This window comes from Ambystoma mexicanum, chromosome 9, assembly GCF_040938575.1.
Source record: "Ambystoma mexicanum isolate Mex_15411 chromosome 9, UKY_AmexF1_1, whole genome shotgun sequence".
Classification (NCBI taxonomy): domain Eukaryota; kingdom Metazoa; phylum Chordata; class Amphibia; order Caudata; family Ambystomatidae; genus Ambystoma; species Ambystoma mexicanum.
In genome coordinates this window covers 675,828,890-675,854,982 of record NC_090931.1, presented here as the reverse complement: position 1 = coordinate 675,854,982, position 26,093 = coordinate 675,828,890, and the positions used below count along the sequence as shown (strand labels likewise).

General features: G+C 43.3%; 1 protein-coding gene across 1 annotated transcript in view; it reads right to left on the bottom strand.

The window, feature by feature from the left end:
* LOC138488500 (cyclic nucleotide-binding domain-containing protein 2-like) overlaps positions 1–26,093 on the bottom strand; it is an 808,593-nt gene that overhangs the window by 88,359 nt on the left and 694,141 nt on the right. Inside the window, exon 11 of the mRNA XM_069615519.1 lies at positions 16,780–16,897. Coding sequence (XP_069471620.1) covers positions 16,780–16,897 — 118 coding nt within the window. The remainder of the gene's footprint in view (positions 1–16,779; positions 16,898–26,093) is intronic.

The following is a 26,093-nucleotide window of genomic DNA, read 5'->3' as shown; positions in this document are numbered from 1 at the left end:
CCCTCAGAAGCTCACTGTCTCCCAAGCTCTGATTCTCTCTAGTTTGGACTGGCCTCTTTCTAAATCTATCTGCCTCCACTCTCCACCCTTTACAACTAATCCAGAACAGGACAGCAAGACTTGAGACTTGTCCTTGGCCTCAAGCCCTGGGATCGTATCTCTACAGCTCTGAAATCCCTTCATTGGCTCCCAGTGGATGCAAGGATTACATTTAAAACCTTTGCATTTTCCACAAGGCTTTCTGGGGCCTGGGTCCAAAATACCTTCAACTATCCCTCCGTAAATACCTCCCCCCTCAAGCCCTTCGCTCCTCTACCTCTAACTCCCTCAGGGTCAGTCGTTTTTCAAAGGTACGAGCTGGGGTAGATCTCTGTCTTCGGCTGGGGCCTCCCTTTAGAACTGCCTCCCTGCCATCTTGAAACTTGAGGAGAACCATCTACGGTTCCGGAAGCTCCTCAAGACCTGGCTCTTCGACTCTGCCTTTGCCCCTCTTCCCCCCTGCTGATCTGCTTTTTCTCTCGGCACTGTTGCACTTGCCCACCCTCTGTCCTTCGGGCCCAGGTACCTGCTCACCCTGTCACCCTCCTGCACTGCCTCCTGGCCACCCCTTGCACTGGGGCCTGTATGTGTACCCATTCAGTCCCCCCCACTCTTTTTCGGCACTTATGAGATACACCCTATCCGACTAAACTTGCACTTTGCCACTCACAGGCTGCCCTACCACTGTTTTTGATCACCTTATTTATTTATGTATTTACTTATTATTTACCTTGTTCTCTATGCTCTGCACTTTCCAGTTTCTCCCCCTCCCATGCCCTTTTCCCCTTTTCCCTTCCCCATGCACTTGTGCGTTCTCAATGTCACTGGGCCTAGTAAGATCGTTTTTTTTGTTTTCTCCCCTGTTCCCCCCCCTTTGCCTGGTCGCGCTCTGAAACACCTGTGTACGAGCTAGATATAAGTAAAATATCATATCATATCATATCATTCGAAGGGACCAATTATGTAATGTACGTCAATGTTAGGTTGCCAAGCTAAAAGTATATTAGTGTTGCAATTGTTAACATAACATTCATTTGGATTGTGTTTTAAAAATAATGTTTCTTTGTATTATAGATTGTATTGTATAAATGTAATCATTAATAGACACATTGGTAATAGAAAGGAATAGTTCAAAAGTTGTAATTTCAGATGTGATCGATGCTAATGTTTTTTTTATTAGGAGTATATTTTCAGTACATGTATTTTGTTCATTTTCTGGTAATAGGTCTTGTATGGCGTAGGATATTTTGGACAAATATAAAGGAGAGGGAAACCCCAAAGCAAACGCACTCTGTCAGCAGTGGTTTATCTACCTTCTCAATTGGGGAATTAAGGGACCATATACAAAACAAGAAGGTAGAGATTTCTAAGCAACAGCACATCAGTCGAAATGTACTTACAAAACATATACATTTTATTTATCAATCATAAAAAACAGTAAAAAAAATATACACATATATATAAAAACTAGTGCTCGTGACACAAACTAGGTATTCATTAACCCCAGTAATCTTTACCTTCTTGTTTTGTATATGATAGGATATTTTGGAAAATGAAATCTACATGTAGTCTGATGCTTTTGCCTACAGATTATTGTATGTGGATGTTTTTATAATAACATTAATGATGGAGAAAATATGGAAATATGGTTGAGCATGTAATGTAAGTGTCAATAAAAGTGGTTATATATTTAGGAGTTGTTTTTGTCTAATTTGGGGTGCATTTTCTATCCAAATGAATGCATGTCCATGTGGTGACTCTCTTTGTTGAAATTAAACACAAAAAATGTAATCAATAATCTTGTTCGTAGGGTTTTTGTCACTTAATAGAATGGTTTGGAAGAACTGTCGTACTTGATAGTCAAAGTGTCTTGCACATGTTACTGGATCTTGTTGTATCATATTGCATTTTGGTCCCATGTTAAATTGTTTTGTTCCTCCTCAGTGCCATTTTTATTTAATACACGGCTCAGTATTGCTAAAAGGTTAGTCCAGCAAGTTTCAACAGCAGATGTTGAAAAAAGTTGGAAGCCCTATTTATTTATTTATTTGCATTTTTAAAGAGCTCACACAGCCCGCGGGCATCGAGGCGCTGTTACAGGAATTGTAATTTCTTTTCAGTTGCATAATTATTTTTATTTTTTTTTTAGTTGCGCATTTATAATGCGCTTAAATACTCAGAGGTTTCTAAGCGCAGACCCGGGGATGGAACCGGTTTTGCCTCGTGTCGTATTGCTTCAAAGGCGAACACATTGCCACTGAGCTATCCTCCCAGGACTGTGTCTTTTCATTGTAAATACATCTTTTTTACAATGTTCCCAGTATGAAGATGATTCACAAATTGTTTCTGATATTTTGTAACCATTTTGTAACCATCATTGTGAGTAAAATTGTTTTCTAATTGATGTTTCATGTCTACTGCTATTATTTGAGCTCCCTTTGCAGTAAATCCACACAATTAAATGTTAACTTTACCTTTAATTCGTTTTATATGTATTTTCTTTATGTTGTAAAAATATGTTTGTTTTTGAATTTGCTTCTCTTTTATCAGAACTTCATACTTCCCATTTACATATTATACCCTAGTGTACAGGTATTTCTCTTTCATTATTATGTGGCCTTCTGAAACCACAAAACATTGTTGGAAAAGAAAGAAATTCTGAATCTTTGTCTTCAAAAATCCCACAGGGTATGTTATGCTCTGCTGGGGCAAGGCATAGTACATTTGGTGTACCTTCTATAAGGTCTAAGTTGCCTGCTGTATTTGTTTCTGATTCTTCACTTGAAATGCTGTCTGTATTTTTATCTGAGTTTTGTGCAATTATATTTTGTTTGTGTTCTAATTGTATTGTCCAATGTGGATTAATTGTTATTACATCATCTTGAAAAAGTGAACTATGTGAGGCTAAGGATCGAACTGCATTTATTACTTTATTTGGTCTTACATTTAGGAAATGTGTATATGATTTGTATGTTAATTTTCATTTTAATTTGATTAGAATAGTTCCATTATTTGGTATTTGTCGTGGTAATTTGGTTACTGTATGCTTTACATCTAATGCTACATTTACAACAGCTTCATGCATTGCTAACTTTAATCCTTTTGGTAATGATTTTATTTGTATTTTTGGTGAAATTAAACGTTCTTCTAATTCTTTTAAATGTTATTAATTAAGTACTGTTGGAAAGCTCATTTAATTTTTATAAGAGCATGGTGGGAATATGTATTACTAATGCTCTTGTAGCATATGCTACATATGTATATTGATTTTTTGGGTGTTATATTGCATTGTTGATAAACTAAAAGATCTTCTAAAGACTGTGTAATTATTTTTAAAGTTTGCTTGATTACATAGCTGATTGAAAATGTTATACAAACATTCTAGGGACATTTTTATTTTTCAAAATGTTTTATTGGCATTTCTTTAAACATAAAACAATGGGACTCAACATAGCCCCTTCCCATCCCCCTTCGCACCCCCCTCCCTCCCCACCGGTTGCCGTCCTTGCTGTTCTTCTGCGTTCCCTAGATGGATCAATCGTAGCCAGTGAACATGTCCAGTATTCGTACGTTACGAGGACACCATTGGAGCATGTAGTCGCTTTGCAAATATTCTATGACGTCTCCCCAGTCCGTTGCAAAGCGTTGTTTGTCCCCTTGGAGGTTATAAGTGATTCTCTCCATTGCTACATAGGTCCATATCCTGTGGGGCCATTATTGTGTGGTTGGAGGTGTCTTTTGTTTCCATTTCTGCGCGATTGCTAGCCACGCTGCTATTAGTAGGCCCATAAAATTCCGTTTTTGCATCTTGGTGAGAGATTTATCTCGAGGGGGCCACATGCCACACATCCATATTTCTTCTCCTAGGCTATCCGTTCCTTTGAACAGTGCTTGCATTTGTTTCCTCACTTCCGCCCAAAAATGTTGTAGTTCTTTACAGTCCCACCAAATGTGTCTCCATGTTCCCATTGTGTCGCATCCCCTCCAGCATTTCCCTTGTACTGTCGGGAACATTTTGTGCATTCTTTCCGGGGTGTAATGCCATTGGACCATTACTTTGGTCCATGCTTTCCTCGTTTGTATCGCTCGTGTCCATTTTGGGATTATATGCCAGAGGTATGTCCGTTGTTCCCTCGCGATTTGATTTCCTAGCGTGATTTCCCATTTTTTCATGTAGTGCCATGTTATGTTTTCTTCCTGGACGTTTATGAATTTGTATAGGGTGGATACGAATTTCCTTTCGCCCGTCTGGGTCAGCATGTATGACTCAAATGGGGTGAGAACCCTTGTCAGCGCCTTGGAAATTCTTGGCGTCATGAGCCAGCGGAAAATGTGTTCATATTGGAACCTGTCCTTTTCCGTGAGGCCCAGCAGCTCCTGACAGTCTGAGAATGTTCTGACCTGGAGTCCCTCGAACATGCCACCCACTTTTGTACAGCCTGCTTCTCGCCATTTCTGGAATGTTCCTTTTTCCACGCCTGGGGGAAAGTCTGGGTTATCAAACATTGGTATGAATGGGGCTGGGTCTATTGTAAGCGTTTCTTTTTTGGTTGTTTTGTCCCACATTTCCATGGTGGTACTCATAACTTCACTTATTTTGATGTTTTGGTGTCTGTGCTCGGGTTTTCTCCAGAGGAGGTCTCTCAAATTTGATCTTGCTACTGCTCTATCCTGCGCTTCCCACCATTTATCTGAAGAATCTGTGATCCATTCATTTAGGACCCATGATTGTGCCGCCTCGTAATATTTCCTAAAGTGGGGGAGCGCCATTCCTCCATCTGCTTTATGCGCCGTGAGAGCCTGTTTCGATGCTTCACCCTGCCAAATATATTTGGTTATTGTTTTTGTGAGAGTCCTGAAGAAGGTCTTCGGTATTCGAATGGGGAGGGCTTGGAAATAATACAGCAGTCTGGGAAAGATCGTCATTTTAATGACCGTTATTCTGCCCCACCATGAGATTGACAACAGGTTCCATCTGTCCAGATCTCTTTTAACGTCGTCTAGGAGTTTCGTGTAATTCCCCTTGTAGAGGGTTTTTTTATGGTTGGGGTCAAAGTCACTCCCAGGTATCTCACGCCTTCTTCGGCCATTTGCAGACATAGGTCTTTTGTAGTCTCGTATATCATATCTTTATCACCCGCCAGGGCCATTACCGACGATTTTTGTTTATTTATTTGTAGTCCAGATATTGCTCCATATTCTTCTATCTGCTGGATAATTAGGGGTAGGGTCTTGATTGGATCTGTAAGGGTCATCATCATGTCATCTGCATAGGCCGCTGTTTTATGCATATCGCCGCCCATTTCTATGCCCTTTATGTCTGGGGCTGCTCTGATCTTTGCCAGAAAGGGTTTGAGGAATATTGCGTACAGAAGGGGTGATAGGGGGCACCCCTGCTTAGTGCCCCTTCCTATTTTGATGGGGTTCGACAATTCCCCATTGACTGCGATCCTGGCCATTGGCGAAATGTAATTGGCTCCGATCATCTTTATGAACTCATTGCCTATTCCCATTTTGCATAGAATCGCGAACAGCATGGACCATTCTACCCGATCGAATGCTTCTTCCGCATCTATCGAAATGATTGCTGATGGAATCTCCATGATTCCTGCTTTCTCTATGAGATGCACAATACGCCTGATGTCGTGAGTTTTTCTGTTGGGGATAAACCCTGATTGTTCTTGGTGGATCAGTTTGGGGAGCAGGGGGGCTAACCTGTTGGCTATTACTTTTGTGTAGAGTTTTGTGTCCACATTGATTAGGGCTATTGGGCGGTATGAGCTCGGGTTTTCCGGATCTTTTCCTTTTTTGTGGAAGACGAGAATTTTTGCCTCACTCATGGATGGTGCAATGTTGTTCGCGTTCTTGAAAGTGTTGAATAGGTTTGTTAGATAGGGCGTTAGTATGTCCGCAAATGTTTTGTAGAAAGCCACCATAAAGCCGTCCGGTCCGGGAGCTTTATTTTTGGGGAGATCCCTTATAGCTTTTGTGACCTCTTCAGTTGTTATCGGTTGGTCAAGGGCCGCTTTTTCAGCTGGCGTTACTGTAGGAATTGATATATCTTTTAAGTAGGCCTCCTGTTCCTTTTCATTTGGGTGCTGTGAAGTATAAAGGTCCTGGTAGAAGTCCCGGAATATTTCTTTTATATCTTCCGATTGTGTTTTGTTTTCTCCCTGTTCGTTTTTCAGGGAGTGCACCATTTGCTCTTGTCTTTTCCCTTTTAGTTGCCTTGCCAGCAATTGGTCTGCTTTATTTGATTTCATTGCGTACCAGTGTTTTGTGTGCAGCAGTTCATTTTCTGCTCTTTTTGTCCTGATTAGGTCTAGCTGGCTCTGGATGTGGCGATGTGCCCTCTTTATTTTCCTGGAGGTATTCTTTGTCATTTCTTCTCTTATTTCTTCGAGTTTTTTTTCCAGTTCGTTTTCCCATTTGTACGATAGCTTGTCTTTTTGTGCTTTCAGTGCTATTATCTGTCCCCTGATCACCGCTTTGAAGGCATCCCAAATACTGCTCTGGGAGACGTCCGTGGTGTCGTTTTGCTCGAAATATTCCTCTATCTTTTCTCTCTAATTGTTTCTTTGGTCACTGGATCTTGTATGATGTCTCTGGGGAGCGTCCATCTCCATAGGCCTGATCGCTTCCTGAATTTGGGGAGTGTGATCCAAAGTGGGGCATGGTCTGATAGTGATATCTGACCTTTTTCTATGTCCTGGATTTCTCCCACTAAGGGTCCGGTGGCCCATATGTAGTCTATCCTGGAGCTTGAGTCATGTACTTGTGAGTGATACGTGTATCCTTTTGTAGTGCCTCTAAACCTCCGCCAGACATCTTCGAGTGCCATATTCTGCATTGTTCGTTTGAGCGCTGGTGAGGGCGTTCCCTGTTGGGTGGTTCTGGGGTTCGAGCGGTCATCTGTTTGGTTCCACGCTATGTTGAAGTCCCCTGTCAGGATCACTTCCCCTTCCGCGAAGATTTCCAATTTGTTGATCGTATCTTTTATAAAGCCCTCCTGGCCCGTGTTTGGGGCGTATAGGGTCGCCAAAGTCAGGTGGCGATTGTCTATCTGCACCTTCGCAAAGACGTAGCGGGCATTTTTGTCTGCCGTTGTCGCTTTGATTTGGACTTTCAAGTGGTTTGCGAATGCGATCAGTACTCCTTTTCTTTTCTCTTCATCATTGGATTGCAGGATTTGATTGTATCCTCTTATCCGGGTTAGGCCCTTCCTCTTTCTCTGTATGTGTGTTTCTTGGAGGGTTATTATGTCAAACTTCTCTCTGTGCAGGAAGTGTTCCTTTTTTTCCTTTTCACTGGCGTGTTTAGGCCTCTAATATTAAGCGTTAGAATTTTCAGCCCCATCCTTTGGAGTGTGGCTTGTGTTTCTTCCTGTATTCATCTTGTGGGTCGCCCTTGTATGCATATGTACCAGTGGGTATCTCAATTCCCCTCCCAACCTTCCTCCCAACTCCCCTCCCTCTCCCCTCCCCCCTTTCTGCCCCAACTTTGGTCCTGAGGAGGGCCCTGGGCCCTATGGGTGCTCCGGCGTTGTGTCTTTGCTCCATGCCCTCTAACGTCTCAGGTTTAGAAGATTGCAGGGGTTCCTAAACCCTGCCTGTGGTGCTGATTCCTAGGTCGTCCCTGGCTCTGCCGCTACTTCCTGTGATCACCTGCCCTGTCTGTTGCTTCATAATGTTTGTAACCTCAACCTCCATCTGTTCTTGCGTGGAGGTTCATTTTCGTTTACTATTAGTTTCCCACTGTTTTACGGGATTGGAGTCTAGTTCTTCGCTTTTCTGTTTGCCACCCCCTCGGTTCCCTCTTTTGTCTTGGGATCTCACTTTTGTTTGGGGGCTCTGTCTCTTGTTCCTGGGCTCCCAATATTTTGAGGCCTTCCTCGCACGTGGCGATTCGGTATTGTCTTTCCTCCCATGTGAAAAGAAGTCCAAAGGGGAATGTCCATTTATATCGGATTTGTTTTTCGGTAAGGAATTTCGTAACCTGGCCCATTTCTCTTCTCTTTCTAAGCGTTGATTGCGCAAGGTCTTGGAACAGAAGAATTTCTTTTCCATTCATTCTTAATTGGTCTAGGGTCCTGGCCTTCCTTAAGATGTGTTCCTTCTGTGTGTATGGTGTCATGGCCACTAGGACATCTCTAGGGCGGGCTCCGGGTTCCCCTGCTCTTCGAGGGCCTACTCTGTGTATCCTGTCAATGGGGATTTCTTCTCCGGAGCCATCCTTTAGTATGTCCTGGAAAACCTCTTGTACTGCATTGCGGAGGTCTCTATCCTCCACTGTTTCCGGCATATTTTTAATTCTTATGTTCGACCTCCTGGATCTGTTTTCCAAGTCTTCACATTGTGATTCGAGCTTGATTGCCACTCTGGCTAGGCGGTCTTGTGCTTCTGAATATTGAAGAACTTCCTTGTCTATATTCTGGACCGTCCTTTCCAGGTTATCTGTCCTTTCCATGAGATTTTCTATGTCTTTCTTCAGGTCCTGGACCGCTTGTTTCAATTCCCCTTTCATGTTCTCGAATTGCGTCCGGGTAGAGGATATGAATTGGTCCTAGAATTCCTTGAACCAGGTTTTCATATCTGGCCATTTCTGTTTGGTTTTTCTGTGTTGGGGGCTCTTCCCCCTTGGTTTTCCGGAAGTTTTGCTGCTTGTTGTCAATATTTCCTAGTCCCCAGATTTGTGTTAGATCCTGAGCCTGTTTAGGACCACCTTTGTGTGCTGCTGCGGCCTGTAATCGTAGTCAAGTCCTAGGGTTTTGACATGTGTGTGTGTCTCTTTACTGACCGGGCATATATTATTGTTAGTTCGCCGCCGGTTTTAGGTTTTTATCAGGTGTTCCTGGTGGCCAGGTTGTCTTCTACTCTTAGTGGGGTCTTTCCGGTTGTGCTCTGATCGGGTCACTGTTGTCTCCCTCACTGGCTTCGCGTAGTGGGAGTTCCCTTATTTCTCACTCTTTCCCCGGGGAACTGTGCTTCACCAGCGGATTCCCCCCGGTGTCTCCTCTGGGCCCATGTTTAGTGTGTGGGAGTTTTCGTTTCCCCTAGTGGGGTCCTTCGTTATCCCCGACTGTCTCATGGCTTGCCTATCGGGGTTATCGCTGGAGGGGGCCCCGTGTCTCTGTGGGGGGGGGCTGGGTCGACTTCTTGTCGTAACCCTGTGCCTCTTCTGGTTTTCCCCTGGGGATGGGTGCACGGCCCCCTGCCTGGGCTTTTCCTGTGTTTGAGATTCTCCTCTCCCGTTGTTTCCCCCTGTATTGTGGCCGGGGGTCAGTGTTGCTTATCGCGTGGGCGATGGGGCCCCTCCCGCGGCTTCCGATGGCTCTCCCCAAGCTCGTACCTGTGTTCCGCTGTCCCTGCTGAGATTTTCCTTGTTTTACCCTCCAAGCTCCGACCGGGGGTCGATTGAGGCGCTTCTGCTTCTGCCTGGGCTGCTACTCCTCGCCTCCGGGCCTCTTGCTCTGCTGATCCCTCTCTGCGGGCTCGGCTCTTGTTCCGGGCCCGTCCTTCGGAACTTCCGCTCGATCCGCCTTCTTCTCCCGCTGGGGGGGCTCTTGGTGAGGGGGAGCGTGGCCGCCGCTCTCTAGGCTCCGGTCCTTTTTCTTTGCCTTTCTCTGCCCGGCCGGCGTTTCGGGATGCTGGCTGGGCTTGCAACGCCCTCCGCGGATCCGCACAGCTCTGGGTTGCCTTGCTGAAGAGCGGGCTGCTCTGGGGCGGATCGGTGGGGCTGGACCGTCACCTCTTCTTCCTTTCTTCACCTTCCGTCGATTGTGGAGGGTGGGCGCGCTGCGCTGGGCTCGGTGTTCGCGTAACTTGTAAACTTCAATTAGTGCGGCACGAGCTGGGGGACGGAGCTACGCTCACACACGTCTACCCGGCTCGGCCGCCATCTTGGAATCTGCCCTAGGGCCATTTTTAATTATGCTGTGAAACGTAATTTCCTCGATTATAATAGTTTGGTTATTTTGTTGTTGGTTAGATATATTTTGTAATGCAGATATTTTCTACGTATTGATCTATTTACTTGTGTGTTTAAATGTTTGTTTTTCCTTTGTTTTATTTTTTCTTTTATGCACCTTGTTATCAGGTTTTGTTTTGATAATTAGAATGTATTGCAATAGGAAAATGGCTCATTAGTGAAATTGTGTTTGGTTGAGTTTTTTGTTATTGTATTATATAACATTGCAGAAAATGCAAAAGACAAATAGCTGTTTGGCCGCAGTGATAATTTTTTTACAATATAAATGTATACTTTGTAAATTTGAGTTGCTTTGTTGCTGTGTATTGATCGTTTTTTTTAAATTTTTGTTAAGTTTACAAGAGTTAACTTCTTTTTTATTGACAGTACTTTTTAGTAAATTAATGGATGAATAAGTTTGTTCCCATTTTAAATTTTTATCAACTATTTAATAGCTATGTTGAACTGTAGTTCAAATTGTTGGCTTTTATGGAGGCGTAGGTACATTTGAGTTGGTTTTTAGTTGTGCATTTACAATACTTGTGTTCAATGTTATAATTGTTTGTGGTTATATGGTCAGATGAATAATTTTCTTTAATTTTTTTCTTTTTATTTACTGTATCATTGCAATGTTCAAATGGAATTGTTTGATTTCTTTCCTTAGTTGTAAGTGTCTGTACATTGGAGTTGCTTTCCTTGTCTGTGTTTATAGCTTCTGTTTCAGTACTATTAGATTTAAAATAGTTATGTTTTAGTTTATTGACAGTATTTTTCATTATATTACTAGACAATTCTTTTTTTAAATAGCAATGTAACCCCTAATTCAAATGGGCCTTTTGGTAGTTCGGACCTTTCTCATGCAAACGTTTTGCCCGCTGTAGTTTCAGCCGCGAGCAAATCACTTACATTCACATTAGCTCAGTACATGCCCTGGGCCCAAGTGTATCCTGATTTTGACAAACACTTGCAGGCCCTTTCAATACAAACCATGATTGTAAAGCTTAATTAAAGCAATCTCTAATAAAAAAGTGTGTACCTAATGCCGTTGGTTAACTGCGTGGCCTGGGCCTAAAAGTTTAAAAAACTGACATGGGCGTAAACAAACTTTCGGCAAGAGTATACAGCCTTTGTGACGCCAAATGTTTTAGACTCCAACACCCATCAACCACTGACATAGTAATCACAGGCAAAGGATGATACAAATTATAGTGCAAAGTTATAAACACCAACACGATTCTTACCCAAAAACTAGGGCATGTGCATAACAGGACTTCAATAATAGACACGCAGAGTAGCTAAAAGCAGGCATTATAAGATATTTTTATCCCGCTTTTAACAAACACTCTCAGGCCCTTTCAATCTAAACCCTGATTGTAAATCTTAATTAAAGCAATAGAAAAGTGTGCCAAACCCTGATTAGAAATCGTAATTAAAGCAAGCTCAAATAGATAAGTGTGTGCCTCTCACGGCATGCCATATGCCTAAGGATTTTAAAAAGTTACATGGAAGCTAAAAAACTTTCAGCAAGAGTTTGCAACCTTTGTGACTTCAAATATTTTAGACTACAACTCCCATCAACCACTGCCACAGTAATCATAGGGTAAGGATGATAGGAATTGTAGTCCAAAATGATAGGCAACAAGTGTCATACCCCAAAACTATGGCATTTGCATACCAAGACTTCAATAATAGGCACTAGGGTGCTTACATTTGATTCAAAAAGTGCATCTGTAAAACTTAATTCACCAAGCGTTGTTTAACTGCTTGCTCCTTCCTGAGACAGCAACCACATGTGCACAAAGTGGCATTACTCAAAATAAAAAAGGACTTGTATTTTGGGCATCATTCCTTAATAACAGTGCTGGCACCACACTGTGTTGTTCAGCTGGGAACACTGCTGGACATACATATGAATGGCGAGCAATCCAATTAATTGCAGTACTGACAAAACGAATAGCAACGCTCTCGTTTTGCAAGATGAGTGTTTTAATGGGTACTTGTTACACAACCATGAACCGAAGTTACACATAACCAGAGGCGTTGCTAGGGGTGGGGGGGCGGTTAAGTGGGCTATAGCCCCTGGTCTTTTGGTTGTAGCCCCGGATAGAAGCTCAAGGGCTATAACCAAAAGGATATAGCTAGCCCCGATTCCCGCCAGTCCCGACATTAGCTTAGCCCCTGATCCTTTCCAGACCTAGCAACACCCCTGCACATAACTAAATAAAATAAAGCATAAGGAAGGCTTCCTGACTAAAAGCAAGGTCTTCTGTTGGTCATCTTGAAAATAAGGTCACAGTTGCCTCAAATTTCAACCAGCCGCCACCAAACACCAGTTGGTGGCACAGTGCGGTATTCAAAACAACTCTCAATTTGTTATTATGTGCTGACTCAAAACGGATTTACATATCAGCATAAAAAGGGTAATTTGACAAAAAGGTTGCATGCAAGGGCATACAACTGTGCATTTTTGAAATGACTCAAACACACAAATCACCTAGAGGGGCAGTATAAACAATTAAAGTGTCCGATACTTTACTGGAGTGTGGACAAAGGGCCTGATCACGACTTTGGCGGTAACCCTTAAATCCGGCGGTAGCGCTATTACCGCCGGATTTAAGGGTGCGCCAAATCAGGACTTCGGCGGATTTCGCCCCAGCTCTGAGCGGTAAGAGCGCAAATTTTCCCCATTGAGCCCAATGGGGAATGGGGCATTCCTGAATGGGCTCAATGGGGAATGGGGAATTACATTACCGCCGAACTTGTGATCCGGCACTATTGCGCCGGGGAGTTCGGCGGTAGGGATAATACCACCGGCGTTACCGCCAAAGTCGTGATCAGGCCCTTTGTCTGGTAGTGGATGGCTTTAAAAACGTGTACTAGCAGCCGCGGCAGTGTGTGAAAACTGCAAGCAATGTGACCCAAACAACGCCTCGCACACCCATTGCCTTCTCTTTTCCAATATGTTGGATATGCATATATGTGCACAGCAGCTCAGACATTAACACAATCTAAATGTAAGAATTGTTCATATTTTAACATCTGCATTTTCGGTTTGTCATTATCAATTTAATCAAAAGAAAAACATCCATAAAAAGCGACAGGCATAGAGGCATTCATTGGAAATGTCAACGCAGACAGTTGCTGCAGAACAAACCAGTTTCACAACCAAACAGGAACTCGGTTGATTACTATTTGTGGATTTTTTGGTGTAGGCAGAAGCACTTTATGCAATATAACATATTGGCACAAAGAGCACTTGCGTGTTGCACATCTTTCTTTAATACCAGTGCTACATTACTGTTAATTTCATGCGCTGGCATCATGCGCTGTTGTTGAGTTGGGCAAACTGCTCGGCATATATATTATGGCAAGCTATTCAATTAAGTGCATTACTGACAAAACGAATAGTAAAGCTCTCGTTTTGCAGGAGGGTAAGCTACCACTTCCTGCTAACCACAAACACTGCGATCTTTACTCCTTCCAAACGTCTCTGCGGATACTCCAAGGGAAAGCTGAAACATAAACAAATTGTGTGCTGGCGGCTGGCCGTCACTCGCCGCAGCCTCACAACACCATGGCACAACCCAATGTTATTCTATCGCTCGCAGATTTTAAACTAAAATAGAGGACGCCACCACAAAAAAACTATTCGCCGCCCCCAAAGGCGCACCACATCTTTCCTCGCCAAATACTTTATTCCACTATAAGTTAATTACAAACCTCTCTGGGCCAAAACTCCAAGGGAAAGCTATGACTTCCTGCAGTTACTCGGGGCTCCTGGCGCCGTGTTAATGAATGTCTCACTTCTGGTTACTGGCCAAAGAAAATGCCGGATGCCCCCTCAGGTGACCGCATATTGGGAGCGCAGCGAGGCCAGCACAAAAGTTAAACACTAAACACAACACATTAATTAAGTTTAACCTGCACAGCAACCACATGTGCACAAAGTGGCATTACTAAAAATCAAGGAATCTTGTATTTTGCACATTGTTCCTTAATAACAGTGCTGTATTGCTGTTTGGCACCATGCTCTGTTGTTGAGCTGGGAACACTTCTAGACATATATTAATGGTGTGTTATCCAACGTTAATTACAAATGTCTCCGCACCGACACTTCAAGGGAAAGCTACAACTTCCTGCAATCACTCGGTGCTGCTGGCACTATGTTAGTGAATAGCTCGCTTACTGTTGCTGCCCAGCATAATCCGCCATAGGTTACTTCCAAACGTCTACGCAGCAAGACTCCAAGGGAAATCTCAAACAAACAAATTGTGTGCCAGTGGCTGGCCTTCACTAGCCACCGCACAACACCATGAACACACCACTGGTTGCCAACAAAGGCGTGCTGCATCAGCCAGCAAACAAAAAAAGTAATGCTGTTGCTCGTTGCTTATTAGTTAATGGTGGCGGCTGGCCCTCACTAGCTGCATCTGCACAACACCATGAACACACTACTGGCCGCCCCCAAAAGTACACTGCATCAGCCAGCAAAGAAAAAAAGTAATTCTGAGGCTAACAGCTTATTAGTTAATGTGCCACTTAGTGTTACTACCAAGTTTAAGTGGAAAAGTTAACAATTAAGGACATTCATACATAAGTTAACAATTAAACACATTCATAACAGTACACATTTTTTCACAAATACACAAATAACCAAATTACTAACACAGATCAGTTGAACAGACAAAACAGTGTTGCCTCTCTTTTCAAATGTGGATTGAAAGTGGCTTTCTTGTGGAAACAAACACAGGCTAGAGACCCAATCACATCCTACTGACATCACAAAACTGCACATCCAATCAGGTACGGCTTACATCACGACACAATAGACCCACACCCACAAATAAGTACATGGACATTTTCAGAGCCATTTTGCAACAAAACATATCTATAACAGTAACTTGTTTATTTGTAATAATAAATAAATAACAAATATAGCACATTACTCAAAGGCTCTAGTAAATATTTTCAATGCATCAAACTGTCAAATAGCTTTTTAGAAACATTAACATATAGGAGCTGCCATTTTGGAAGTAAACATGGCTGCCAAATTCAGCACACAATACAAATGCAGGGAAAGAGTACAAAAGGGGTGTCGTTTTGGGTGGAGAAGGTGGGAATGGGTGAGAAATCACATAGATTTGACTTAGAAATTGATGTTAAATGGATGGACACAGCCAAACAACATGTAACCATCCTCATATGTCTCCATTGAAAGCATTACAGACTCTCATTCAAAGCTCCTATTTGAAGCTCTTATGTTACAGCTCTTATTTTAATGACAATAATTTCGGCTTAAAGGTAGCGCTATCAGAGCCACCTAATAACCAAAACTAATCATGACAAGGTCAGATATGACACTGCCATGGTTTGAACCTCCGCCTGTGCCTGTTCCCAACAAGTGCAAGAGGGTGGACACTCATTTATGCGCGTTTAAAAGTGCATCCTGCTTGTGAATTCGGGATACACTTTAATGTGCAGAAACGCCTCCTTATTTGCATAAATGAGCAAAGGGGCGAGAAAGGGCATCTGAATGAGCGCCTTATTGATGCGCTCATTCAGATTCCCTTTGTGAATTGGGCTTCTCCTTTTTTGGTGCAAGTGAGGAGATGATTAGTGCATCTCCTCACTTGCACCCAAAAAGGTTTCGAGGGTCTGGCCCTCTGTGCGCAACTCAGAGGAATTTAAACAGATGCTAGATGGGGAAATTACCTACAAAGGGACCTAACACCATCTGAGAACCTCCAAATGACAAACAGAGGGAGTGAAGGTCTTATAGCCTGCCTATATGGGGGGGGGGGTAGTGCTGGCAGAGCTGCAGGATACACTCAGGGTGCAGATACAAAGGGGTCACGATATGGGGAGAAACATTCTGGAAGCCCTTTGAAATGCTAGATGCCAGAACGCATACAGAGCCTTGACAGCAGTCCAATACAAAATCCAGACAGTACAAATTCTGCATAGGCGGCACTACACACCCCTTAAGCTTTCCATAATGAACGTTGGGGTTAGACTCCAGTGCCGGAGGGGGTTCCCAGGAAGAGGGCAGTTACAGCACATGTGGTGGGAATATGGATATATACAGGAATACTGGAACAAGTTCATAGCCTAGATTAAGGAACTGGGGGGGGGGGTTGAAAGAGAGGTCTCCCCATTGCTGATGCTTTTTTCGCAATATGGAAGGAATAAAGGTAATGTATACACTCGACATATGGCACACAACATGACCATGGCCGCAAAGGTGTGTGTACCTGTGCATTGGAAGAGGGCGGGATAGCCATTGAATCGGGAATAGTTTCTCAAAGTGTGGGACATTTACACAATGCTGGATGAATTGAAATGAGACTGGGTGTGTTGGCGCATGATAAGTAACAAAGTAAAGGAAAGAGTGGTCATCATCTTTTCGGAAAAATACCAAATGTATGAAAATGGGGAATAGGTGTGCCCCTTCACTCATTTCAGAAATATCTTATAATCCAACAAGTGGACTAATAAATGCGGCCGGTTTGAGCTGGGAGGTGGGGCTGGGCTTGCATTAAATTAGGAGATAGACAGTTGTGCGGGCGGAAGTTCTTTGTTGTAAACTAATGCATTAAGCGAAGAAAGTTCTGAAAAAATATTCCTTGGGAAGTGTCTGAAGCAGCCTGTGTAAGCCTGTTTGGATGAGAACATGCAAAATTGTACAGTTATTTTAAATATAAAGGTTCTAGAAAGCGAGATTTGAAAAAATAGCATACTATTACACCACAATTGAGCTCTCTTTTAAACACTTACAAAACAGTCTCCTTCTTGTAGCACATTAACTTTGAGATAGACCGAGGCAGCAAATCCTTTGTGGATCTTTCCATAGGGCGTGTTCATCATTGGGTCGGGATGGGGGATTTCATGAGGTCTGAGAATAGGGAGCGAAGAAATGGACAAAGTCATTCCCAGGAAAACAGAAATGGGAACATTTTGCAGGGAACGCATGCCCACTTAGGAGGGAAATTGGTGGGCCTACCAAACCGAGAACTTAAACCCATGACACCAAACGTGTTTGGGCACAATGTATGTTAACTTTTTACACCGATTTAACAAAGACAAAACTATGTGGTCAGATATCAGTGCACTTTACAACAATGCTATATAAAAAAAGTATAAAAACAACAATTTTATTGTCTGGTAATACACTACAACTCAGCGGCACACACTTTCTGAGTAAGGGGTTTTGCATGTACTGTGTTAAGCATTAGTAGTACCCAGACCAAGTTGGTGTCTCTGAACAGTGTCCAATATGCGCATCACTTATGAATGAACCCAGGTCAGCCCTATGCAATGGAGTCCTACGTGTGCTGAGACGAGGCAAAAGGTGTTTCTGCCTAGAGGGACTCTAATCTGATTGAATGTCACACCCCAGTTGTATGCCACCTCTTCCTGGCCCATCCCGTAGCCAATATAGTAACTTTCATTGCAGTTTTCTGGTTTGGAAATGCACTGACGTTCTTCCGGTTGCAGAACTTGCCTCTGAATATCCATCGCAGCACATAGATAGGACACCCCACATGCCTAAATATTGCATTGTCATGCTCCTTGCTCTGACATAATATGTATGACGTGGATATTATTTCTTTCTCTCGCCTGGAACCATGTCCCTCATAAAATGCAATGCTTGTGCTGAAATCTGTTTTCAGTGCTTTGAGACTTGTATACTAGCTATTATAGGCAGAATCACTATTTCTAATAGCACAGCGAGGCTCGAGCAGATGCATTGCTAGGGAGGGCTGAGGGGGCTATAGCCCCGGGTCTTCTGGTTGTAGTCCCGGATAGAAGCTCAGTGTCTATAACGAAAAAGGCTAGCTAGCCCTGAGTCCCGACAGTCCCTACATTAGCCCCTTAGACCTAGCAACACCCCTGGGCTCAAGAGAAGATGGGGCATGGTGGTTAACGTGGTCACCGCTGAACATGGAAATCTACATTCTATTATTGGCAATGGCAGACTTCCGAGAGCCCTAGTGTAGGCGGACTGTGGGGTTGGAGTAATGGGGAGACGGACATAGTAAAGCAGTAGCGGCATCGGCTATAATGGCCGCGAGCACCTCCTCTTTTCCATCATCTCCTTCATCACTGCCTTCCTCTTTCCATCACTCTACTTCCTCCTTCACTTACTTTTGTACCTCCCTAAAACCTTAGCTTTTTCATTCACCACCTTAAAACCCTTTGCTTCCTCTTACTTCGTTTAGTACTGTCTCCAACCCCTCCTTTTCCTTTCCTAGCTCCCTTCCCCCCTCTCTCTCTCTCCTTTCTCCCCACTCTCTCCTTCCTTATGTCTTGTACGTTTCTCACCCTCCCCTATTCCTTCCTTCTCCCTACTCCCTTTGCCTCCGCTGATACTTCTACTTCCACCTTTCCTCCCACCCACTATCTCTTCTCTCTCCTTGACCCCTCCCTTCTCTTCTTCCCGTTCCATAATGTACATTGTTTTTTGTGCTGCTTTCTGGTTTAATTCAATTGTCATGTAATGCTTGCTGTATATTGCTGGTTCATCTTGTAAAGCTTTTTGGATTAAAACGTTATATAAATTCAATGAAATACAAATACAAATATCTCATGGCCCTGTCCTTCCTGGCATATGTGAGACATCTGAGATGACAAAGAAGGCAGTCTAGCACCAGAGGGGCCAGACCATATGTTTATGGTGTGGCATCTGGCACCAGAGGGGCCTTTCATCTGACATGTTTGGTGCAGTTGGTACTGCGGGCATTTGTCTACTGGTGCCCATAATAACAATCAGCCTCCAGTCCTAGATAGCACCTCTTTGTGTGCCCCCTCTGCTTCGAGGGACCCAAGCCTGCCTGTTTCTCCAGGGTGCCCTGCAACCCTCACTACTCAGACACAATCTACTCTCTCGAACTGTCTTCTTGTCGTTCAGGCTTGGATTACATTCTTTTTCTTAACTCTTCTAAGACTGAGATATTCTTTTGCCCAGCTTCAGCTCTATCTCCAATTCCTCCCCTGTCCTTTTCCTTTGTAACATAATTGCGGTCATTATGCTCCTCTGCATGAAAGGTTGGTGTTCTTTTCAACTCTTAACTTTCTATTTCTCATCAAATTGCTAACACTGCTTGCTCTGGCTGTTTCCACCTTCACATCATTCGTAAAGCTTGCCCTTTTCTTTCTTGTTGTGCTGCTAAACTCCTAATCTGTATTTAATTTTCTCTCACCTTGATTACCTGTGTCTTAAATGACTGCTTCCTCACTTTCTGTCTTTCATACTAATCTGAGCAACATTTTCTGTCCTCATCTCCAATGTGACTTTAGGTTTTCCCATCATTGTCATTTCATTGCTTTGTACTACTGATGTACATTTCGAGCCCATTCACAAAGCAAGTCTTAAAGACCTCACCTATAAGACTGCTTTTTTAATAGCTATTACCTCCATTAGGAGAGTAAGTGAACTACAAGTGCTCTCAATCCTAGATCCCTTTGTAACAGTTCACAAAGATAAGGTGGTTCTGCGCACCCACCCTGGGCTTGCGCCTAAATTAATTTCCAGGTTCCATGTGAACCAGTCAATAGAACAACCAATGTTCTTTCAAAATCCTTCAAGCCTGGGAGAAAGAACCCTGCACACACTGGATGTATGCAGAGCTGTCATGTTCTACATGGAAAGTACTCGACCACTTAGAAAGACTGATCAGTTTTTCGTTTTGGTGGCAGCAGGAAGAGAAGGAGACACAGTCTCCAAATCCACTATCTTTAGATGGATTGTCAAATGCATCACACTTTGCTACAGTCTTGCTAAGAGAGAGCTGCCCTTCAAGCCTATAGCACATTCTACTCGAGGCACTGGGGCGTCCATAGCATTCATTGCAAATGTTCCCCCGGAGTCCATTTGCAAAGCGGCAACCTGGAGTTCTGTACACACCTTTACAAAACACTATTGCCTAGACACTCATTCTAGGTCTGATTCTCAGGTGGGACAGGCAGTACTAAGACATCTCTTCACTACTGTTCCTTCTCACAACCCACCTCCAACTCCGGGTACTGCTTGCTAGTCTATGCACAGCATGTGATTCTAAGCAGATTAACAAACATCAGAAGATATGCATTACTTACCATAAAAGCATTTCTGATGGTTGTATCTGCTTAGATTCACATGCGCCCTCCCTGCCTCCCCGCTCGGATGGAAGGAACATAGACGTCTTACAACTTTCTCTCTTTTCTGTACTCACGATAGTCATAAGGCTCCCTCTGGGCAGAGGAAGTTCAGTTGGGGGGAACTTGACGCGTGGGGTATCTTGGGTTCATTGCATGTAACGTGGGGATGGTGTTGCAGGCACGCCCCTGTCGGCACCCCCTTTCGATTCTCGAGGGACGGGATGCAGTGCTCAGCGGTTGCTGCTGGATGCCGGACCATATGCATGGTGTGTGAGTCTGGGCTGATACAACCATCAGAAATGCTTTTACGGTAAGTAATGCATATCATATGCAGGGTTTGAAGTTTTAGGAGTTGTGTTTTGAGTTAAAATATTGTAAATATAGATAACTGGCAAACGGACCTCCCTTTACCAGTAGTTTATTTCTATCAAGCACACAATAGACTTGATCATGCCAAAGCTCATTGCTCTTGCAGAAAGGCTAATGAACTTGTAGAGTTTGCAGTTCCAAGTTTTCAAATGATTAGGCGTTAAGTGTTTCTTTGGGTCTCTCAAGTGGCATGTGTTGTGGTTAAGATCCATCATGTTTGCGTATCAGCATACAACCCCTGTAGATTTTATAATTGTATGGAGTGGATGGAACGGATGGAGTGGATAGAACAGATGGAGTGGATGGGACGGATGGAGTGGATGGGACGGATGGAGAGGATGGGACGGATGGAGGGGATGGAATGGATGGAGGTGATGGATGGAAAGGATGGCTGGAACGGATATATCTATGTATATCTCTGTATCTCCTATCTATGCTATGTTTATGCTATGTACCTGTATCCCCATGTTATCTGTATCGCATGTTTACCCTATCCATCCTGTCACTTTATATACGTATGATGCTATGTACGTCTCCTGTCCTATTATCGCGCTTGGTCGCAATCGCTTTACTGATAACCACCATATCACACTACTACGCTTACTCTCTCCTATACACCATCATTAAACTACAACACAGCTTATTTTATGACACATTCGGCCTAGCTGTTCTCATACTAACATGACCCCACGAACACCTCATCATCCTAATAAAACACAGCTAGCTGAGCACATACCGGCTAGCTTAGGCGACTCCTCAGGCCGAACGCAGCCAGAACTCAGTCTGAGTGTCCACCCTCCAGACTGAACACATCCAACTGATTTCCTCAGCACCACACCTACCGCTAAGAAGCAGCTATCATGCAACAACCACACCAGCTGCACACATATCCGGTGTGCCGACGCACCATACGACACTCTCTCTCTCTACTGACTTGAACTGCGGTTCCCGAGGGCGTTCAACCTACCAGCGCTTTGAGGTCAAACCAATGATACATAAGGCGCTATATAAATGCCAAGTAACATAACATAACATAACATACAGTGCTTCGGTGAAAGTGCTTTAGAAATTCCATACAATTCAAACACAAAATGCATATGATATCTCATACCATCACTGACATAGATATTGGCGCAGTAGCAGGTATGCAAATGTAGAGCTTGTGGCAGCAACTTCTTTTTTATATCACTGTTATGTTTTGTGACAAAGTCTCTTGGCTGGCCTTAAGTTGTGTGTGAAGATAACTTAGGGGGCTGTGCCCTACCACTCGCTATATGATGTGGGGCCCAGGGGTGGTATGTTACTTTACATTAAGAGTCTTGTATACTCCGTACATCAGCACCATAGAGCCCTTATAGCACTGAGCCTTGTCTGTACATAGACAAATTGTGACCCCATCCAGGGAAAAGTCAAACTGTAGACTGTAGAGTGGGAAAAAGGGGGGCAACTGAGAGGGAAAGGCAAGCAGTCGAAGGAAGGAGATGAAACAGACAAACAAATGTTCAAGTACTGTGGTCGGTAACACAGAGGAGGTTTATGATAGTGTTTGCAGGGATGCATGTATAGTATTGGCAATTTGATCAAACAAAACTTTTTTGAAAGAAAGATGAAGAAAGCTGCCTATGATAGCAAGCAATAGTTCATAAAGGTGGTTTCTAGTATAATGTCGGACTAGAGCTAACATAAGTCAGACCACTAATGCATGATGTTCCTGAGATGTGCTCACCAGTGCCAATAAGGTGTAGAGGATCCAACACCAGATAAGCATATAGACATCCCACTTGATAAAGCGAGAAGGTGATCTGATAGTACCAAGACAGCTGACTGGAGTGCCAGCTCCAAGAACTGGCTATGTACAGTTAAATGTGAGATGACACAAATAAAGAAGTGGGAGGAGAGAAATCTCACACCGCACAGTGCCATACCAGCAATGGCCACTAGGGGAGTGATGTGACTGAGTGTCAAAAATGCTTGACCAGTAAATGTGACATAAGTAACCCCTGTTTTGATATGAAATTCTTGTGTGTTGTAGTAGTTGTGTGTAGCATATAAAATTATTCTAAAACTGAAAGATTTTGGAATAGTATGCAGGACCCTGTGCTCATTCAAACCCGTCTGAACCAGGATCCTGGTGTGGCATAAGACAGGCCTTTCATATAGCATGTTTGGGGCACTTGGCACTGCAGGCATGCGTCTGCCTGTGCCCATATTAGTTGGAACATTAGTCTGCACTATTATATGTGAGAAGTTCCAATTGGGGAAGGGAGAAGCTGCAAATATCAACTGCCATGAGGAATGGCCATAATAAAAATCAAGGTAAAAGGGAAACCATGAACCACCTTGTAATAAGGCGTTAGGAGGGAACTATGTTTGTTGGTACTGGAAAGGAGGCATGAGCAAGCTGTGAGAAACCTGAAGGTGTCTCACGCGCTAGTCCCCGGGGATCTGTCATCCAGGTGGCCAGGACACGGCCATCACTATTGGATCCAGTTGGGAGTGGACCAGCGCGGGAGGATTACCTGGATGAGGGTCTTCGGGGAGTGGAAGTGGGACACCGAAGGGTGAAATGCGGTATCCCCTTCCTTAGGACACCTTTTCCCCATCCTACCAAGTAGGTTATCTAGAAACTGAACCCCCCCCCCCTTTTCCGACACAAACACTTTCTCACGGGCAGTTCACAGTGAGCGACAACAGACTAACACCAGAGCTGAATACCTGACATGTCCCAACACAAGGGTCAGAAAGAGTCAGGCAATTACTGATAACTACACACACACCTGACACCCATCACACTTCCCCATACAGATGTATTTATTTATTTAGCATTTATTTACAGCGCACAAAACCCCGAGGCATCTAGGCACTAGTTACATTAGGCGTAGCACGAAAGCACATAAAAGGCAGAGCACTAAAGCACACTCTGAGCAAGGCAAAACGCACAAGGAAGCAGCTATTGCGGGATGGCAGTTTAAACCGAGGAGAAAGGCAGCAAGGACGACAAGGAGGGAGTTATCCTTCCCTTTTTCATGAAAGGATTGTGACTTTCAAAATTAGTAGAAAGAGGGAGACTCATTGTTTAAAAGGGGATCCAAGCACGGAAGAGGGGGATCCAGGGTGAACAGTAAAACTCACCTGAGAAGATATTGTTGTGGCAAATGTGAACCTGACTGAGGGATGCCTGAGAATTAAAGTTGCTCCGAACCCGACTGAGGGAGGCTAATTGTGAAAGAAGGATCTGAGCCCTGTTGAGGGGGATCCCCTGCGAAGAGTAAATGACCCGACTTGAATATTTGGAAAGGAACTTTTCTTTATAGTTTCTGGTACATCAGGCCCTCTGATGCAAGAGACTGTGAACGAAAGAGACTTGGGCACAAGAGGCCCTGATGTTAGTATAAGGAACTGTGACCTTGTGCTGAAGAACCCCAAGAGTGTGCTGTGCTCGAGTGACCTGCCTTGTCCCGTGCTAAAAACGTGGGGAAGGGAGGCCAATGAACAAGGGCCTAAACATCCTGACTTATCATTTTGTGAACACTTTTTCCTTTTTTCGAACATTATCCCACACTATTTTGTAGCATAGCTGTAAGGATTGGCAATAGTTTTTAGTTTAGGCCTTTTTTTATTTGACTAGACACTACTAGGACTGTATTATTATTATTTGATGGTCGTAGCTTGCTCCCATCTTAGATTTAGGTTAAGATAGGCGTTTTTCACACCCCTGATGAAGTTCAATAAAGCCCTTGAACTATGATCACTTGTGTCTGTCTGACTTTGATACCATGCCTTCCTCACAAAGCCCTTGCCCTCCGAAGCAGTAATACTCACTGTATAATAAGCGGTTGGGCCCATGAGGTGCTCTGCCAGCATGAGAGGCGCGTTAGTATGCCACGTGATAAATGGGAGCAGGGATGTGGACGAGGTTGGAGCATGTGGACTTGTAGAAAGTGGAGACGTGCAGGCCAGAAACAATACATTATTTAGAAGTTAATTCTAATACAAGGTCAGTAGAATTCCTATTTTTGGGGTGGCGGAAAAGAAAGGCTTTTTATTGTTCCAATTGGGAAGCATGGCCTTCTTTTTTAGAAACCTGCCTTTCTTTTCCCAAGTGCTAGAAATGTAAATAGACCATTTGTTATTCCTTCCTTTGTACTGCATTAAAGTCACTGTCCTGTGGAGTAGAGGGTGAGAGGGCACATAGCTGGATGCTGTCTTGTCAAAGACGTCCTCCAGTGCATCTTTTGAAAGATAGTGAGCATATTTTAATGTTAAGCCAACAAAGTCACTAACTAATCATTTTTTTGCATGATTCAGAGTTAAAAGATATTAATATACAAATAAAATGGCTGTAATTTTGTAGTGAAAATATTTTAATGTTAAGCCAACAAAGTCACTAAATAATAATTTCTTTGTATGATTCAGAGCTAAAAGATATCAATATACAAATAGAATGGCTGTAATTTTGTAATGTATGAAAAGCAAATAAAAGCCATGTAACCCCTCCTCGCCCCACCACATCCTATGATCTGTGACAAAGGCACAGCTGGGCGCATCTTTGGAGTGCCAAATGATTTCAGATTGGCCTGCCCCAATTACCTTTAAATTGTAAGGTGAGAATTGCTCTCCTGTTAAACACATCCTGGTATTTCTTTGTATGTCATGGGTTGGTGAGGAGACCTGTGCTTTTGTACCAGCAGGATACAAAAACGCCACACTTTAACAAAGATTGTGATTTATTAGCAGTTCATGCTGAGGGCCTGGTCAGCAATCTGTTGCAAAACTGGTATTTAACAATTTCCACAGAGCAAAGATGTGACAATTGTCACTGGAAGACACGTTTTTAAGAAGAGAGGTGACTTTTCCTATGTTCAAAGACCTTGGCCGTGAGGCCAGCGGTGCGGGCTGCACTCCTATGTCCACTGCAAAGTGGCTTATTTTCAGTGAGTCAAAAAACCATCTCACTAGTACTCACAATCTGATGCAAAATGCTTATATTATATATATACTGTTTATTCGAACAAAAAAACAAACAAATGTCATCAATTAATATTTCTTCTTAATGCAAATGCTTTCTGGGATAGGCCAATGCATTTCGGACTAGATCCTTCATCAGGGCCTGTATATAATCATAAGTCACACAAGTTAAAGTCACGAAAACACCAAAAAGAATTATCAAACAAGCAATATCAAGTCCATAGTCACGGTTGGCAAGTATGCACGAATGTGCAAAACATAGCAGTCAATAAATACCACATTTCCAGAGCATTAATCCCACGTATAAAAGAAACGTAAATATGCATCACCAATAAAAAGTGCCACCATTTCATGCCCATCAGTGCACAAACCAGATAAAATATTAAATATACGTACGGAAAATTGGAATGTTGAGAAATTAAGCGTATAACCATACCAATGGAGAGAAAACAGAAATGTCATTTAGTCATTACCCAGAGTCACATCACTTAGACATAATGCTAGGGAACTGATATTTACACTGACCTGGTCTCCCTGTAACAAAATGAAGCCTCCAAAAATGGCTGCGCGTTCGCTAGCAGAGATCGCAGTATTTCCTCTGACACGAACAATTC